At 42.2% G+C, this 18380-nt stretch overlaps 1 protein-coding gene across 3 annotated transcripts in view; it reads left to right on the forward strand.

The window, feature by feature from the left end:
• The window catches only part of GRIK1 (glutamate ionotropic receptor kainate type subunit 1), a 236900-nt gene that overhangs the window by 124460 nt on the left and 94060 nt on the right, over positions 1-18380 (forward strand). For all 3 annotated transcript variants that reach the window (XM_074970925.1, XM_074970916.1, XM_074970909.1), the window contains exon 4: positions 8717-8898. In XM_074970925.1, the coding sequence (XP_074827026.1) occupies positions 8717-8898 (182 nt within the window). The remainder of the gene's footprint in view (positions 1-8716; positions 8899-18380) is intronic.

Genomic DNA, 18380 nt, shown 5'->3' on the forward strand with positions numbered 1-18380 from the left:
CGAGATTGCTTCAGCTAGTTTAAGTACCTTAAGATGAATTTTATCAGGCCATGCTGACTTGAATATATCTAATTTATCTAAATATTTTTAATCTGTTCTTTCCCTCTTCTGGGTTGCATTCCTTCCCCTCTTATTAGTATTTATTGTGTTAAGTACCTGGTCACTATTAACCTTTTTAGTTAGCATGGAAGGAAAATAGAAAAATCAGTATTTTTGAGGTCATCTGTTATTAGCTCTCCTTCCTTGCTAAGTAGTGGATCTTACTTTCCTTACAAGTACTTACAAGTAGTGGATCCACTTTCCTTCATCTTTCTCTTGTTCCTAATATATTTAAAAAAACCTCTTCATAATGCTTTATGTCCCTTATTAGGTATAATTTATTTTGCATCTTAGCCTTTCTGATTTTGTTCCTACATGATTGTGTTATTTGGTACTCATCCTTAGCAATTTGTCCATGTTTCCACTTTCTGTATCATTCCTTTTTGATTTTCAGGTAATTAAAGAGCTCCTGATGGACTCATATTGGCGTCTTACTTTTCTTCCTATCTTTCCTTTGCATCGGGTTAGTTTGCCATTCTGCTGGCAATATTGTCTCTCAGAAACTGCTAGCTCTCCCGAACTCTTGTTCCCCTAGATTTTCTTCCCATGGGACCTTACCTACCAGTTCAAAAAAAACTGATTTTCAGAAATTTATAGAAGTCCACTATCTTTACTCTGTTGTCCACAAGCCTTCCTTTCCATAGAAATGATTAAATTTATCATTTATGATCACTTTCACCCAAATTGCCTTCAGATTTGCAACCAATTCCTCCCTGTCAGAATCAAGTCTAAAATGGCTCTCCCCTGGTTACTTCCTCCACCTTCTGAAACAAGAGACTGTCCCAAATGGATTCCAAAAACTTAGACACTTGTGTTTTGTCAAATTACTTTTCAAACGATGTCTTCGTAGTTGATGTCTAGGTAGTTAAAGTCCCACATTACTACCAGCTCTTTTGTTCTGGATATTTCGGTTATTTGTTCTAGAAATACCTCACATTCACCTACTCTTCCTATTGATTTTGTGGTCTATAGTAGACCGCTACGTAGCATGCATTTGCCTCATTAGCACCCACATATTTATAAAAGAAAAACTTCCTCAAGCTTTATTCTTTTCAAAAATATCACAGCACATTTGCTCAATAAAGAATAAGGCTATGGTATGTTTGAAATTTTTAAACAAACTTGATTTTAGAAAAATGTTGAGGTCAAATAAACTCAATTTTTTTGGAGGTGGAGGTAAATGAAAGAAGTCCCACACCATCATACATACCATTAAATTGTTAACCATTTACTAATCTATATGCTGCTGGTGGGTTGAGTTTGCCCTCTCCAGCTATGATTTTCTAATTCTCCTGGAGGATCATTGTTATATTGCTCTAAGATTAATTGTCAGGGTGCCTAAAGCTTTTTATATGAGCTTTATCTCCTCTTCGCTCTCTCTTTTTTACTGTTTAAATCTAATTAAATAATTTGCCCATGTTCAAACAACCATAAACCAGGTGGTCGAAGAAGAAATGTGTGAAATCTCAGCCAAGAGGTGATTTATTCAGAAAATTAGGCACTCCAAGGGTTTATAAAAACAGTGCCTCTTCAGCAGTAACTACAGCTGAGCACCTGCTACTTTCACATTCTAATACAATTTTAATTAAAAAAAAAATCAGTTAGTCCTTTTAGTCAGCTAGACACATGCAAACACCATCTTATGAATGGAATGCCAAACGCCAGAGTTCAATCAGCATGTATCAAACTTCAGTGAATTTTAGGTGCAAGATACAGAGCCTCCTTCAACACTCCTGAAGTATTGGTTTTGACTTTTGAATTAAAACCCTATTGTGCGTTAATTCCTCCAGTTTTCAGCAAAGGGTCTACTATATTTCTAATAGCCATGGGGTAAAAAAAATATTACTCAAGTGTTCTGATAAATGACTATATGAATCCATGAAAGAAATTAAGAATGCAACTGTTCAGGGTATAATTTCCATCCCTAGGAATTACACACAATATCTTTAAGATACAGCCTCTCTCCTCTGGGTCCGCATTATTTCACATCTTGACACTACAACCTTTTCTTGTCTCGTCTTATCAAGCACCATCTTTCCTACCTAAATCCATTCAAAATGTTGCTGCAAAAATAATTTTTCTGGCTCCTTGCTTTGACTATGGAATTACCCCCTCTTTGCATCCTTCCACTGACTCCACATCAGGCATACACCACATTTCACGTTTTTTTCCCTTCACTATTCATCACCTACCTGCACCTTACATATTAATTTGTGGATGATACTAAACTGGGAGGAGTGGTAGACACGCTGGAGGGCAGGGATAGGATACAGAGGGACCTAGACAAATTGGAGGATTGGGCCAAAAGAAACCTGATGAGGTTCAATAAGGATAAGTGCAGGGTCCTGCACTTAGGACGGAAGAACCCAATGCACAGCTACAGACTAGGGACCGAATGGCTAGGCAGCAGTTCTGCGGAAAAGGACCTAGGGGTTACAGTGGACAAGAAGCTGGATATGAGTCAGCAGTGTGCCCTTGTTGCCAAGAAGGCCAATGGCATTTTGGGATGTATAAGTAGGGGCATAGCGAGCAGATCGAGGGACGTGATCGTTCCCCTCTATTCGACATTGGTGAGGCCTCATCTGGAGTACTGTGTCCAGTTTTGGGCCCCACACTACAAGAAGGATGTGGATAAATTGGAGAGAGTCCAGCAAAGGGCAACAAAAATGATTAGGGGTCTGGAACACATGACTTATGAGGAGAGGCTGAGGGAACTGGGATTGTTTAGTCTGCAGAAGAGAAGAATGAGGGGGGATTTGATAGGTGTTTTCAACTACCTGAGAGGTGGTTCCAGAGAGGATGGTTCTAGACTATTCTCAGTGGTAGAAGCAGACAGGACAAGGAGTAATGGTCTCAAGTTGCAGTGGGGGAGGTTTAGGTTGGATATTAGGAAAAACTTTTTCACGAGGAGGGCGGTGAAACACTGGAATGCGTTACCTAGGGAGGTGGTAGAATCTCCTTCCTTGGAAGTTTTTAAGGTCAGGCTTGACAAAGCCTTGGCTGGGATGATTTGATTGGGGATTGGTCCTGCTTTGAGCAGGGGGTTGGACTAGATGACCTCCTGAGGTCCCTTCCAACCCTGATATTCTATATCATTTCTTATGTGGTAGAGAACCACAGACCCTGGCTCCATTCCATCAACACCACCAGCCTTGATTGCCAATTTGTTAAAATTTTCCCAATGCAGATTGAGCTTTTGAGATATTACCACCAAAGTAATAGAGCCTGAAATTCTAAGTGCTGCATATGCCCAGCTAATACACTTCAATTTTTGAAGTTGAGATATGAATACCATCACAATTTGATGTTCTAGGTTTTGAGGCGGGGGGAGAAAGTGTAACTTCCCTCACACACTTTTCTTTCTAAAGGTATTTCTCTTTGCTATTGATTACTTCCAGTCACCATTTGTGGGGGTTTGGCTGTTCTTAAAATAGCAGCTGCTTTCAGACATAATTCAGGTTTCAGAGTAGCAGCCGTGTTAGTCTGTATTTGCAAAAAGAAAAGGAGTATTTGTGGCACCTTAGAGACTAACAGATTTATTCCACTGAACGCATCCGATGAAGTGAGCTGTAGCTCACGAAAGCTTATGCTCAGATTAGAGAGACAAATTTAATCTAAGCATAAGCTTTCGTGAGCTACAGCTCACTTCATCGGATGCGTTCAGTGGAATAAATCTGAAAGTCTCTAAGGTGCCACAAATACTCCTTTTCTTTTTTCAGACATAAGTGCTTCTTCGATTTCTTTGTTCCCCTGCAGCTGCACCTTGCCCTTTCATTTGGCGCAGAATACTCAGCTACTGCTCCTAGGAACCTGGGTGGGGGAGGTCAGGGACGAAATACATTAGAAAGACCACAGACATCAGTGCAAGCCTACATTTTCCACAGTACATTCTGAGGGAGCTGGGCTTTTTCCTTCACCCCTGGCATGCAGAGTCATTTCCTCCAGCAAATCCCATTCTTGCTCCCACAGTTCACCCACAACTGTAGTGTAATTCCTGTTGCTACAGAACACATTTAAAGAAAGCAAGAATGTTCGAGCTCGGATATTATTGTCGGTACGAAGCTCTCAACGCACCAGAAATGTTTTCTGAATCTCCATTTTTTTTTTGTTAAAATCATTTTGGTCCCAGTGGCTGAAGCATCACAGTTTGCAACAAAATACTTGAACGTTTGAGACAGCCAAACTACAAGTTTACAGCCAAATTACATAAACTCCCCTGCTTGCTAGTCAGTTTCAGAAGCCTGTGCTCCATTCTTATAACAATGAATTGAGGAGCCTGGCTGGAAGCCAGACTGTGGTCTCTGACCGTGTGTACAATGATTTCCATTTGAATACTCATAATGGTTATATTGACTGTCGATGCTTAAACCCCCCCGAAAAGCACAGAACCAGTACAACAGGGGAAAAGGCATTTGTTCCAATATAAGTGTGAGTTCTTGAGTGAAAGCCAACACCATGCAATGTAGCAATCATCAGTTAACATCAGAGGACAAAGTGATGCTTTATCTTGTAGTTTGCCTTGTATTAGTACAGCACTTATACTAGAGGATTATTCAGCCAAGTAGGGTCAAACACAAGATAAATAAAATATGCCCCCTCACACTGGCCTGCTCAGGGGTTCATTTTCATAATTACTATTTGTTAGTTTTTCTTAGTAGGTATCTCTTGCTTTTATTCCATTTATCCTGTCACTGGGACTTAAGGTTACCACCCATCCCATTTTCACCCAGACAATCCAGGTTTCAGTTTGTGTGTCTGGTTGTCATTTGAGAAGCCCTGATGTCTGGAATTGTTTTATCTGGTGGTGGGTGAAGAGGCAAAGCAGAGACAGACCCTCAGGGGTGGGGCCGCAGGGGTCTGGTTACCCACAAGTGGAAAGGTGGCAATCCTAGGTGCACCTGTCACCACTGATCTGGTGCCTTCTCCTGGTCACTCTGAGGATTAGCTCCTGAGGTAGACAGCCCCTGCCATGGTTAGCACACCATTACTCTGTCTCTCCTTCTATTCTGCAGTTCCATTGGCACTCCCAGACCGTCCGTGTCTCCTTTGTGACTTAGCCCTCCAGCTAGATCACTCAGGGCATGTCTACACTGCCTGCTAAATTGGCACGGCTGCAATTGATGCAGCAGTGTTGATTTAGCAGGTCAGGTGAAGACACGCTATGTCAATGAGAGAGTACTCTCCCATTTATTTGTGTACACCACCTCCCTGAGAAGGTGAGGGAAGTCGGCAGGAGAACGTCTCCTGTTGACACAGTGCAAACCCCACAGTAAGTGGATCTAGCTACGTCAACTTCAGTTACATTTAGGGTTGCCAGGTGTCTGTTTTTCAACTGGAACACCTGGTTGAAAAGGGACCCTGGTGGCTCCAGTCAGCATCGCTGACCAGGCCATTAAAAGTCTGGTTGGTGCGGGGCTGGACGGAGGCTCTGTGCATCTTCCCAGAAGCAGCGGCATCTCCCTCAGCTCCTAGGTGAAGGGGTAGATGTGGGGGCTCTGCGTGCTACCCCTTCCCCAAGTGCCCTGTGGCACCTGTGGACAGAGGCAGCATGCAGAGCTACTTGGCTGCGCCTCCCCTAGGAGGCGGAGAAACATGCCGCCACTTTCAGGGATCCACCCAAGGTAAGCACAGCCTGCAGCCCACACCCCTACCCCCAACCCCCTCCCAGAACCCACACACCCACTCCCTCCCAGAGCCTGCACCCCACACCCCCTTCCCGTACCCCAACCCTCTGCCCCAGTCCTGAGCCCTCTCCCACACCCAAACTCCCTTCCAGAGCCTACGCCCCAAACCCTCTCCCATGGCCCAACCCCCAGCCCAGAGTCTCCTCCTGCACCCCAAACCCTTCACCCCAAAGTCTGCACTTGCAGCTGATGCCCTCACCCCCTCCCACACCCCAGCTGCCTACCCCAGCCCAGTGAAAATGAGTCAGTGAGTGAGGGTGGGGCAGAGCAAGCGACAGGGGGGGGGGATGGAGTGAGCAGGATGAAGCCTCAGAGAAGAGGTGGGGCAGGGGGAGGGGGCAAGGGTATTCCGTTTTGTGCAATTAAAAAATTGGCAACCCTAGTTATGTTATTCATGTAACTGAAGTAGCTTAACTTAGATTGATTTACTGCAGTAGTGTAGATCAGCCCGCAGCGTTCCCCCTTCTGGGGCACAGGCCTAGGCAGTCTTCCCATTCACTGCCTCAGCTCTATGCCATGCCCTCGGTGATTGGTAGGGGAGCCCAGACCCACCCTCTTCTCCAGATTCCAGTCCAGGGATGCTGAGCTCAGCAGTTCTGGGCTTCCTCTCTCTACCCTCACTGCTCCTTCCCTGGACTGCTTCTTGCTACACTGGCTCCCCTTCTCTTTCTGGCTGTACCAGCTCCAAGAACCCTCTTCCCAGGGCATGACTACCCTTTCTCAGCAGCAGACCCCACCTATAAACAAAAAATAGTAGGAGATGAATTGAAATACACAAATACTCTAGTGCAATCTCTTTATCATTAAAGTGCAACTTACAAATGTAGATTTTTTTACATAACTGAACTCAAAAAAACAATGTAAAACTTTACAGCCTACAAGCCCACTCTGTCCAACTGGTTGTTAAGACAAACAAGTTTGTTTATGTTTACAGGAGATAAAGCTGCCTACTTCTTATTTACAATGTCACCTGAAAAGTGAGAAAAGGTGTTCACATGGCACTTTTGTAGCCAGGTATTTACATGCCAGATATGCTAAAAATTCTTATGCCCTTCATGCTTCGGCCACCATTCCAGAAGACATACTTCCATGCTGATGATGCTCATTAAAAAAATGTGTTAGTTAAATTTGTGACTGAACTCCTTGGGGGGAGAATTGTGTGTCTCCTGCTGTTTTACCTGCATTCTGCCATATATTTCATGTTATAGCAGTCTCGGCTGATCATCCAGCACATGTTGTTCATTTTAAGAACGCTTTCACTACAGATTTAACAAAACGCAAAGAAGGTACCAATGTGAGATTTCTAAAGATAGCTACAGCACTCAACCAGAGGTTTAACAATCTGAAGTGCCGTCCAAAATCTGAGAGGGACAAGGTGTGGAGCATGCTTTCAGAAGTCTTAAAAGAGCAACACTGATGCGTAAAATACAGAACCTGAACCACCAAAAAAGAAAATCAACCTTCTGCTGGTGACATCTGACTCAGATGATGAAAATGAACATGTGTCGGTCTGCACTGCTTTGGATTGTTATCAAGCAGAACCCATCATCAACATGGATGCATGTCCTCTGGAATGGTGGCTGAAGCATGAAGGGACATATGAATCTTTAGTGCATCTGCCATGTAAATATCTTGCAACGCCGACTGCAACATTGCCATGTGAACGCCTGTTCTCACTTTCAGGTGACATAAACAAGAAGCAGGCAGCACTATCTCCTGCAGATGTAAACAAACTTATTTGTCTGAGCAACTGGGTTAACTGAGTGGATTTGTAGGCTCTAAAGTTTTGCATGGTTTTGTTTTTGAATGCATTTTTTGTACATAATTCTACATTTGTAAGTTCAACCTTCATGATAAAGAGACTGCACTACAGTACTTGTATTAAATGAACTGAAAAATGTTTTTCACAATGCAAATATTTGTAATAAAAGTAAATATAAAGTGAGCTCTGTACACTTTGTATTCTGTGTTGTAATTGAAATCAATATACTTACAATGTAGACAATATCCTAAAATATTTAAATAAATGGTATTGTATTATTGTTTAACAGCTTGATTCATCATGATTAATTTTTTTTTTTTTAAATCGCTTGACAACCCTATTAGTAAGCAAGCAGTGTACTGCATTTAGATAGTTGGGGGCAGATCCTCAACTGTGGTGAATCAGCATAGCCCCGCTGGCTTCACTTAAACTGTCCAGATTTACACCCAACTGAAGGTCTGGTCCTAAATCAAAAGACCTGAGTTTTTAAGCCCCTGGAAATCAAGCTAGGCATGTCTAATAGTATGAGAAGCAGGATGGTCTTGTGGTTAAGGCACAGAACTGGGTGTCAGGAGATATTCACTGCATCACTCTTCCTGTGTGATGTTATACAAGACGCTTAACTTCACTATGCCTCACTTTCTCCAAAAAATATAACGAATGATAATTCCCTACTTCGAAGGTATTGCAAGGTACTCTGGCACTAGAGTGATAAGCGCCACAGAAATGCCTATAAATAAATATTGGTAAGTGCCACTCATCCTAATCTACTGGACTGTAAGTGAACTATGGTGGATATGCTTATTGCCTGAAATTGCTTTCTTATTTGCCCACTTTTGAAGTTATAAAGGAACATTTACTAGAGGTTTACACAATTCCAGGTTTGCTTTGTTTAACATTGATGTTTATGATTACAGGCTGGGAAGAAAGAATTACATCTTAGAAAGATTCAAACCTATTTGTAGTGTTTGTGTTTCCAAGGTAAATATGCCCACAAAGGGAAAATAGCTTCATAAACCACACCAGCAAGAAAGATGACAAATGAGAAGTTAATAGCTTAACCTTTAGATAGGTGGCAGCTTGAAATATATTGGGAATGATAAGAGATTAAGTGGCAATAAATAGTCATTTCACAGAACAGTCAACTATATGATTGGTTGTCATTTTCTAGGTCTAATTCGCCTGCAAGAGCTCATCAAAGCCCCTTCTAGATATAACATTAAAATCAAAATCCGTCAGTTGCCCTCTGGGAATAAAGATGCCAGGCCTTTACTCAAGGAGATGAAGAAAGGCAAGGAGTTCTATGTGATATTTGATTGCTCACATGAAACAGCAGCAGAAATCCTTAAACAGGTAAGAGGGGGGAAAAAAACCCCCAATAATGCTCATTTCTCATTCTCAAAGATATAATGCCATTTGGGTTTTCATTTGCTGGAAAACAATAAAACTGCATTCATGTAGCTTAAGCTGGAGATCTGTTATCAGAGACCGTTGGTACAGGCAACTCAGCTGAGTTTTACGCACTTTGGAGGTGTGCAGTGCTATGTTTCTGATGAGAATTTGGGTTGCACCAGTGAAGATGATTTGCAATTGTAATTACAATTTTGTTTCTGCTGGCATGAAAGGAATGTTTCATTATTTTTAATATGTCCTGTTTCAGTTTTTTTAACCTTATGTCTAAATATAAGGATCATTTTCCAAATGCACAGTGACTTGCTCAAATCAAGTAGTTCTCTCCATAAAACCTATTGGCTCAAATTAAACTGAGTTACACCAGGGTGAATCTGCAGTAATTCCACTGAAGTCAACATAACTCTGGATTTACACCACTGTAAGCGGTCAGAATTTGGCCCAGTAGCTGCAACTTGCCTAATTTCAGCTCTGAGCTGAAGAAAAGAGGCAAAGAAAATGGCACCATAGAAAAAAAATTTATTGTTATGTACTATGTATTTCTACAGCACCACAGATACAGACAGGAATAAACACTAAAGATTCCTGTCCCAAAGAGATTGCAATCTAAAGCCCCATTGCCTCAAAGATATAGGCACCTGCTTACATTTATGTAGTGAGTTTACTTCAAAAGGGACTACTCAGTGCATAAAGTGAAGTAGGTGCATCCGATGAAGTGAGCTGTAGCTCACGAAAGCTTATGCTCAAATAAATTTGTTAGTCTCTAAGGTGCCACAAGTACTCCTTTTCTTTTTGCGGATACAGACTAATACGGCTGCTACTCTGAAACCTGAGGTAGGTGTGTAAATCTTTGTGGGATTGGGGCCGTAGATCCCAGTCCTGCAAAGGGATCAGCACGAGCAGACCCTTGTGCCCACCCAGACACACACAGTGACTTCAGTGAGGCACCACACAGGACCATGCACATTGGCTTACAGGTTGGGGGCTTACATCAGACAATGAAGCTGAGAACCCAAAGGGGAGCCCCAGGAAGTCATGCAATTTGATTTATTTTTTGGCACACAGGTTCGTAGTTTTGAAGAGCAGGAACAGATGGCAAAGGAATGAGCTTTGCAGTGAAAGGTTAAGCAAAAGAAGTCAGTCCCAAGGGACATGAAGGAAGTGATTAAGGTTACCTGGCTCACTTGTGGAGGTGGGGAGTACTTCAAGCATAGTCAATTGTTTGTGAAAAAAAATAACCACAGAGTCAAAAAAAAAAAAAGAGAGGAGCCAAAGGGTGCACTACGGTGGGCTAAAGTGGCATAGAGTGCAGGGAGGAGAAGCAAAGTGACAGGAAAGGGGCTCTGCAAAGAACTGAAAGTGAAGACAAAGAGCATGAAGTGGAGTGTGGAAAGAAACAGGAACTTGGGTCAGAGCTGTGGGCAGCATGTTGAATGGATTGGAGAGGGAAACGATCAGAGGCCAGAGAGGATATGGCTACTGTAGTCAAAGGAGAAATAACCAGGGTGTGAAACACAGCTTTGGCTGTGGTGACAAAAGAAGTGGATTTTGAAGCTTTTGTAGAAGAAGAAGAATGAACAGTGGTTATGAGACAGTCTGGTTATGGAATGCAGATGAAAGAAGCAGGAGCAAGACGTTGAGACTCTCCCATCAAAAGGCTGTTGAAGCAGAGATGGGGATCCACATCCAGGTTGTTAACTCATGATTGCAGGGCAGATCTGTACCTAAAGCATGGCGTTTGATAGTCTCAGTAGCCTTACTGGAAAGTCCTATATAACTTCTTCATTTCATCCCTTTTAAGTTAAACAAGTTCTACAGAAATTATTTTGAAAACCTATAAAACTTAACAGAGAACAATATCTTCCCTATGGAGATGTTTAGGGTGTGCCATAGAATTTGATAGGAAATATATAAATTTCATTTAATGGGAAATCCTACATGCATAGGAGAAGAAACCAAAGCCAAAAATTATGCAACTCACTATGGAAGTAATCCCAGTATCTACAATGCTTTAAATTATCCTTACAATAAGATAGTTGAGACTTGGTAGCTCATACTGGAGGAGGCATGGATATTTGTGGATGGTTGATGGAGAGGTGGAGGTAAGGGGTTGTTAAAAGGATAATAGGATACATGGGGCACATGAATTATGAATCAGCAGTCTTTCAAACAATTTTAAAAAACATCACATTAAAATTTACCTATGTACAAACCAAGGCTCTGCTACTGCAATGCAGGGGATGAATTTTGACCCAAATCTAGGGAAGACAAAGAGCTACTTGACTAGACACACTCAGACCCTTCACCTCCTCCCGAGAATGCTGCAATATATATTTATAGCCCATGTTTGCACCCACCGACCAATGCAATGAAAAAGCTTTTACATAAGAAAAGTTTTTATAAAGCAAAAATACAGACATGTGTGTCCCCACAATGCTAGGCCTGTGGCCTGTCCCTCCCTGAGGCTCTGGGTAGTCTCCCTCCTCTCCCCCATGTCAGAGACCTTTGTGTGCCACCCAGTAACAAGGACTCCATGTCCCCAAGAGACTGGATTCTCCCTGTCACTGATGTACCTTTCCTCTGTCTATTGGAAGTGGTGCCAGTCCAAGTCTCTCTCCCCCTCAGCATCATACAATCTTTTGGGGAGGCAGCCTGTTGGCAGAAGGAAGCTCATCCTTGCCCTCTGGCTCCCCCTGCTAAGGGAGAGTGGCACCTATGGAGCAGAGCTCTGTTCCACACTGGGAGGAAGGCGTACTACTTCCTTTGAGATTAACTTCCCTTCCCCAGCCAGCCAGCCTGAAAGTAAGTAGAAAAGGATTTGTCTCCCCTACCACCATTGCAGCTATGCTGCAGTGTGGTGGCTGTTGACTACACTGAGTCTCCAGACGGGTGCAAGGTGCTCCAGCACGGTTCTGAGCCCAGGATCAGTAGTCTGACTGTATCACAGGTTGTTTTATGGCTGACACTGCCCTTTTAAAAATACATAAATCAGAAATAAAGCCCTTAAAACAGATAAGTGCAGAAACACGTGAATATACAGTACAGCTAGGCCCACTGGATAAGTAAGTACAAACTGAGGCTCTGGGCAGAAAGGGATAGTTTATTTACCCCACACTCCCTTTTTAAAAACAACAACAGAATTCCCTATCCCAGAGTGGACTAAATACCTTTAGCTTATTTTATGGCTCAAATAAAGTATAGTTGAGGCATACTTCTTCCTTGTATAGTTAGCGAGCACACTATAAACAAACAGGTAAATCAATAAACTAATTTAAACAAACTCTGATACCCTTACCTTTCTGAGTAGTCTGTTCCCTAGAACTCATTTTTTTAATATGGTACCTGCTGAGAAGAGCCTTTTTATAGTCCCTCATTAGCCTAACAAGGTCCAGCTGTTCTGACTGACTGGTCAGAATCACAGCTGTCTCTTCTCAGACCCAAAATCTGGGAAGAATGGAAAATAATTGTGACTCTTTAACCCCTGCTAGTGGCCTGTACCTTTTCTATAGTTGCTTGGAATTTTCTCCAGAGCAAAAGAGGGGTAGAGAGCAGCTGACTAGATATAATTTCCAACTGGAACTCTGTAGGGTCAGTCCCCCTATACCAGGGGTGGCCAATCGGAGCCTGAGAAGGAGCCAGAATTTACCAATCTGCATTGCCAAAGAGCCACAGTAATACATCAGCAACCCACCATCATTCCCTGACCCCCTCCCCAGCTCCCAGCATCTCCTGCCCACCAGCAGCCCAGCCAATCAGTGCCTCCCTCTCCCTCCCCACACCTCCTGATCAGCTGTTTCGTGGCTTGCAGGAGGCTCTGGGGTGGGGGTGAGGACGAGGGCATGGCAGGCTCAGAGGAGGGAGTGGGACAGGGTGGAGTGGGGGCAGGGCCTGTAGCAGAGCCAGGGGTTGAGCAGTGAGCACCCCCTGGCACATTGGAAAGTTGGCACCTGTAGCTCTAGCCCCGGAGTCGGTGCCTATACAAGGAGCCTCATATTAACCTCTGAAGAGCTGCATGTGGCTCCGGAGCCACAGGTTGGCCACCCCTGCCCTATACAGAGCATTATATTTTCTTCTGATAGGAAGATGATACTTTGTTGTAATTCTAGATGTGGAGGAAAGATGATTATATGTTAGTCAATGAACTAAAGGTCAGCATAGTCAACATGGGGGAGGGATAGCTCAGTTGTTTGAGCATTGGCCTGCTAAACCCAGGGTTGTGAGTTCAATCCTTAAGGTGGCCATTTAGGGATCTGGGGCAAAAACTTGGGATTAGTCCTGCTTTGAGGAGGGGGTTGGACTAGATGACCTCCTGAGATCCCTTCCAACCCTGATATTCTATTATTCTATCTCTAATACTCCTCTAAAAGAGTCTGTAACCTCCTGGAACAGGTAGAAGCGAAACTCAAACAGCTTAATGGGACTAAATCGGGGGGCCCAGATAATCTTCATCCAAGAATATTAAAGGAATTGGCACATGAAATTGCAAGCCCATTAGCAAGAATTTTTAATGAATCTGTAAACTCAGGGGTTGTACCGTATGATTGGACAATTGCTAACATAGTTCCTATTTTTAAGAAAGGAAAAAAAAGTGATCCGGGTAACTACAGGCCTGTTAGTTTGACATCTGTAGTATGCAAGGTCTTGGAAAAAATTTTGAAGGAGAAAGTAGTTAAGGACATTGAGGTCAATGGTAAATGGAACAAAATACAACTTGGTTTTACAAAAGGTAGATCGTGCCAAACCAACCTGATCTCCTTCTTTGAGAAAGTAACAGATTTTTTAGACAAAGGAAACGCAGTGGATCTAATTTACCTAGATTTCAGTAAGGCGTTGGATACCATGCCACTTGGGGAATTATTAGTTAAATTGGAAAAGATGGGGATCAATATGAAAATTGAAAGGTGGATAAGGAATTGGTTAACAGGGAGACTATAGCGGGTCCTACTGAAAGGTGAACTATCAGGCTGGAGGGAGGTTACCAGTGGAGTTCCTCAGGGATCAGTTTTGGGACCAATCTTATTGAATCTTTTTATTACTGACCTCGGCACAAAAAGTGGGAGTGTGCTAATAAAGTTTGAGGATGATACAAAGCTGGGAGGTATTGCCAATTTAGAGAAGGACTGGGATATCATACAGGAAGATTTGGATGACCTTGTAAACTGGAGTAATAGTAATAGGATGAAATTTAATAGTGAGAAGTGTAAGGTTATGCATTTACGGATTAATAACAAGAATTTTAGTTATAAGCTAGGGTCGCATCAATTAGAAGTAACGGAAGAGGAGAAGGACCTTGGAGTATTGGTTGATCATAGGATGACTATGAGCCGCCAATGTGATATGGCCGTGAAAAAAGCTAATGAGGTCTTGGGATGCATCAGGCGAGGTATTTCCAGTAGGGATAAGGAACTGTTAGTACCATTATACAAGGCACTGGTGAGACCTCATCTGGAATACTGTGTGCAGTTCTGGTCTCCCATGTTTAAGAAGGATGAATTCAAACTGGAACAGGTACAGAGAAGGGCTACTAGGATGATCCGAGGAATGGAAAACCTGTCTTATGAAAGGAGACTCAAGGAGCTTGGCTTGTTTAGCCTAACTACAAGAAGGTTGAGGGGAGATATGATTGCTCTCAATAAATATGTCAGAGGGATAAATACCGGAGAGGGAGAGGAATTATTTAAGCTCAGTACCAATGTGGACACAAGAACAAATGGATATAAACTGGTCATTGGGAAGTTTAGACTTGAAATTAGACGAAGGTTTCTAACCATCAGAGGAGTGAAGTTTTGGAATAGCCTTCCAAGGGAAGCAGTGGGGGCAAAAGACCTATCTGGCTTTAAGATTAAACTCGATAAGTTTATGGAGGAGATGGTATGATGGGATAACATGATTTTGGTAATTAATTGATCTTTAAATATTCATGGTAAATAGGCCCAATGGCCTGTGATGGGATGTTAGATGAGGTGGGATCTGAGTTACTACAAAAAATTCTTTCCTGGGTATCTGGCTGGTGAATCTTGCCTATATGCTCAGGGTTAGCTGATCGCCATATTTGGGGTTGGGAAGGCATTTTCCTCCAGGGCAGACTGGAAGAGGCCCTGGAGGTTTTTCACCTTCCTCTGTAGCATGGGGCACGGGTCACTTGCTGGAGGATTCTCTGCTCCTTGAAGTCTTTAAACCACGATTTGAGGACTTCAATAGCTCAGACATAGGTGAGAGGTTTTTCGCAGGAGTGGGTGGGTGAGATTCTGTGGCCTGCGTTGTGCAGGAGGTTGGACTAGATGATCATAATGGTCCCTTCTGACCTTGGTATCTATGAATCTATGAAACAGGAGCAATTTGGCTGATTGAGCTTACAGATTTTACCACCTGTGTCAGCAGATTTTGTGATCATCCTGAATCCAGCAATTCAGTTGACTGAGTTTACGTGCTCCACAGCTTCATGTTGTCTTAAATTTTGAACTGATAGACCTTACAAACTAAACGCACTGCATCTATAGTGTGGCATTTTCAAAGAGACCCAATAGCACCTAACGTCCTTTTGAAAATCTCAGTCTAATTCTCTTTAAACCAGTGATTTGGCCGATGAAGTATACAAACATGCAAGGCCTGTGTGACTCTGCTGACAAAGAGTCTATAAATTCTATTAACAGAGTGTGAAATCTTCCTGAACTTGAGCAGAGTTTACTAATTCTTCTGCCATGGCTATGTGCCAATGGTGATTCTAAACTCTATGTGGTTTTGGCAAAGTTCACAAAGACTGACATAATATTGAGGGAGTTGAAATTTTGGCCGGGGACATCCAGGTAAATTCTTTTATTAAAAGAAACATGAAATCTTTAATGTCCATGTAAAATAAATTAAAAGTATACAGTGGGCTTTATGAAAAGAAGACTGTGTTTGGGCGAGAAAAGTTTTGATTTTGTAGATATATAAATACTACAAAGCTCAGTATTCTTTAATAGAACTGGTTGAAATTTTTAAACAAAAAGGTTAAGTAATAAAAAATCACCTTTTTTTGAAACTGTTGATTTTTAAAAAAAACTTAGACATTTTACTCAAAAAAGTTATTGAAATGGTTAAAAGAACAGGAGTACTTGTGGCACTTTAGAGACTAACAAATTTATTTGAGCATAAATAAAGCTCACGAAAGCTTATGCTCAAATAAATTGGTTAGTCTCTAAGGTGCCACAAGTACTCCTTTTCTTTTTGTGGATACAGACTAACACGGCTGCTACTCTGAAACCTGAAATGGTTAAATTTTCACTTACTAAAATACAGTCAAAATTTGAGAAAATTTGTTTAAAATATAAAAATAGTGTTTAATTTTGAACCCAGAGAAATGGAAACAACTTTACAAATTTTGAATTTTTTCAGAATTTTATTTTTTGACCAACCCTACTTATTGGCCAACTCTTCTAAAGTTAAATATAGCAGGAATAATTTTAGGGAAGTTCTGTATCTTGAGACATACAAGAGGTCAGATATATCTGGTATAACAGCCTCTTTTTCTGTGTCATGGCTTACCTGCTAAGGTTAAGTCTTTAACATTAACTTGCAATTTACTCTTTTGACATCAGTATAGCTGATGTAGCTTTTACTGCTAGACAAATTCTGACTGATTTTGTAGCTACTCGTTTTAAATTATCTCTTCCACCACGCTTTTTTTGTTATTACATTGCTTATGGAATCTGCTTGTATTTTTAATAAGATTTAGGACACCCAGAAAATGGTTTATGAAGATTCCTATAGTCACTTCAGCTATGTGGTGGTCCTAGCAGCAAAATAACTAATTCAGTTCTTATAGGAGTGCTAAAACTGTGTGCCACAGTAGTAAGCACTCTAACTACTATGGTAAATATGAAAAGACATTTAATTAAAATAAGCAGTGTATGCCATTTTAAAGAACCTTCCGTGGCTAAAGTATCTCTAATTATTAGGGGCCTTAACCAGCTCACAATTTCTCCAGACTTCATGATTGCACAGGACCCAATAAGCCACATATAGTATGGCAGCTTCACAGCCCATCAGCCAATCCTGAAGCCTGGTTGTTGCATGGTACAAGGACAAAATCCAGCTCTGTGCTTAGCAGCATGGGAGATCATATAAAATGAGCTCCGCAGCTTCTCCTTAATGCTGCTCACTATCCTAGGACATATCTTCTTGGGGGGGGGGGAGGAGGAGAACAGCCTGCAGCCGTTGCTTTAAGCCCCCCCATATGGCTCTAGTAGGAAGGGAGGTTGGGAGAAAAGAGAAATGAAACTCAGAACTTTTAATTACTTTTAAGATCAAAAACTCTACCATTTCAGTACTCATCCCCCAGTCACTGGTTGGTAGGTGGAAGCCTGGTCCCACTTGTCTAAGACGTGGTATAGACTTAAAAATTAGACTGAAATTAGACTTAAAAAATTAGACTATGTTGCTCAGGGCTGTGAACAATTTTGCGACCTGAGCACTGGAATTAGGTTGACCTAAACCCCAGCGTAGACTCAAGTAGGTCAATGAAAGAATTTTTCTGCTGACCTAGTCAGAGCCTCTGTGAGAGGAGGATTAACACCAATGGCAGAACGCTCCCTTTCTTTTGCTGTAGGAATTGTCTACGCTATGGCACTACAGCGGCACAACTGGGGCAGTTTAGACATACCCTAAGTAGCTTTGGCCCTACTCCCACTCCTATTGGAGGAATTCCCATGATTAAGTGGGGCTCTTTTCTTCCAGATCACCATCTGGGCTTGGGAGCAAGGGGAAGAGATGTTCAGATCTGTGATCCCCTTCTCTCTTACTGAACTTAAAGAAACAGTCAACCAGGAAGACGTCCTTTTCTGGTCACATGGCTCCTTTAAAATGTTTTCTCTAGCTAAATTAGATCAGTCAGCTGGGCAAAATCCTATCCCTGGGTTTAAGCCATCAGCCAAAACACTGGGCATGCTCAGTGCATCTCACCCTGTCTTTCACAAGTACCTTAATGCCATATATCATTTGAACGGAGCTGGTTTAGGAAGCAATATAAGCCAGCATCAGCATCTATGAGCACAGTACCCCACTGGAAGAGTGAGCACCTTCTGTGGCTGTGCATGCTGGGTGCATTGAGGAGTTTCTACATCCAGCAGACACAGAGACAGGGAGAGATTGGGCAGATTCCTAGAGGCTAAATTATAATTTGAGATATGAGGCTATACATATGTAATTTGAAAAAAATCCTTTATGTTGTGTTAACTACCATCTTTGTTGACACTCATGAGACTGAAGCGGGGACTTCCAGAACTAAGAGCATTAGCCTCCACAGCTTGGGTTAAAGAGCCAGGCACTGTAACTGGTGGCTGTACAACTTTCATCCTCTGTGGATCAAGCACACAGGGAAACATATACCACACTCTGGTCAGCAGGTCATAGTGACACTTAGGTCACTTACTTAAAAGGACAGG

Source organism: Natator depressus, chromosome 1 (assembly GCF_965152275.1).
Source record: "Natator depressus isolate rNatDep1 chromosome 1, rNatDep2.hap1, whole genome shotgun sequence".
Taxonomy (NCBI): Eukaryota; Metazoa; Chordata; order Testudines; family Cheloniidae; genus Natator; species Natator depressus.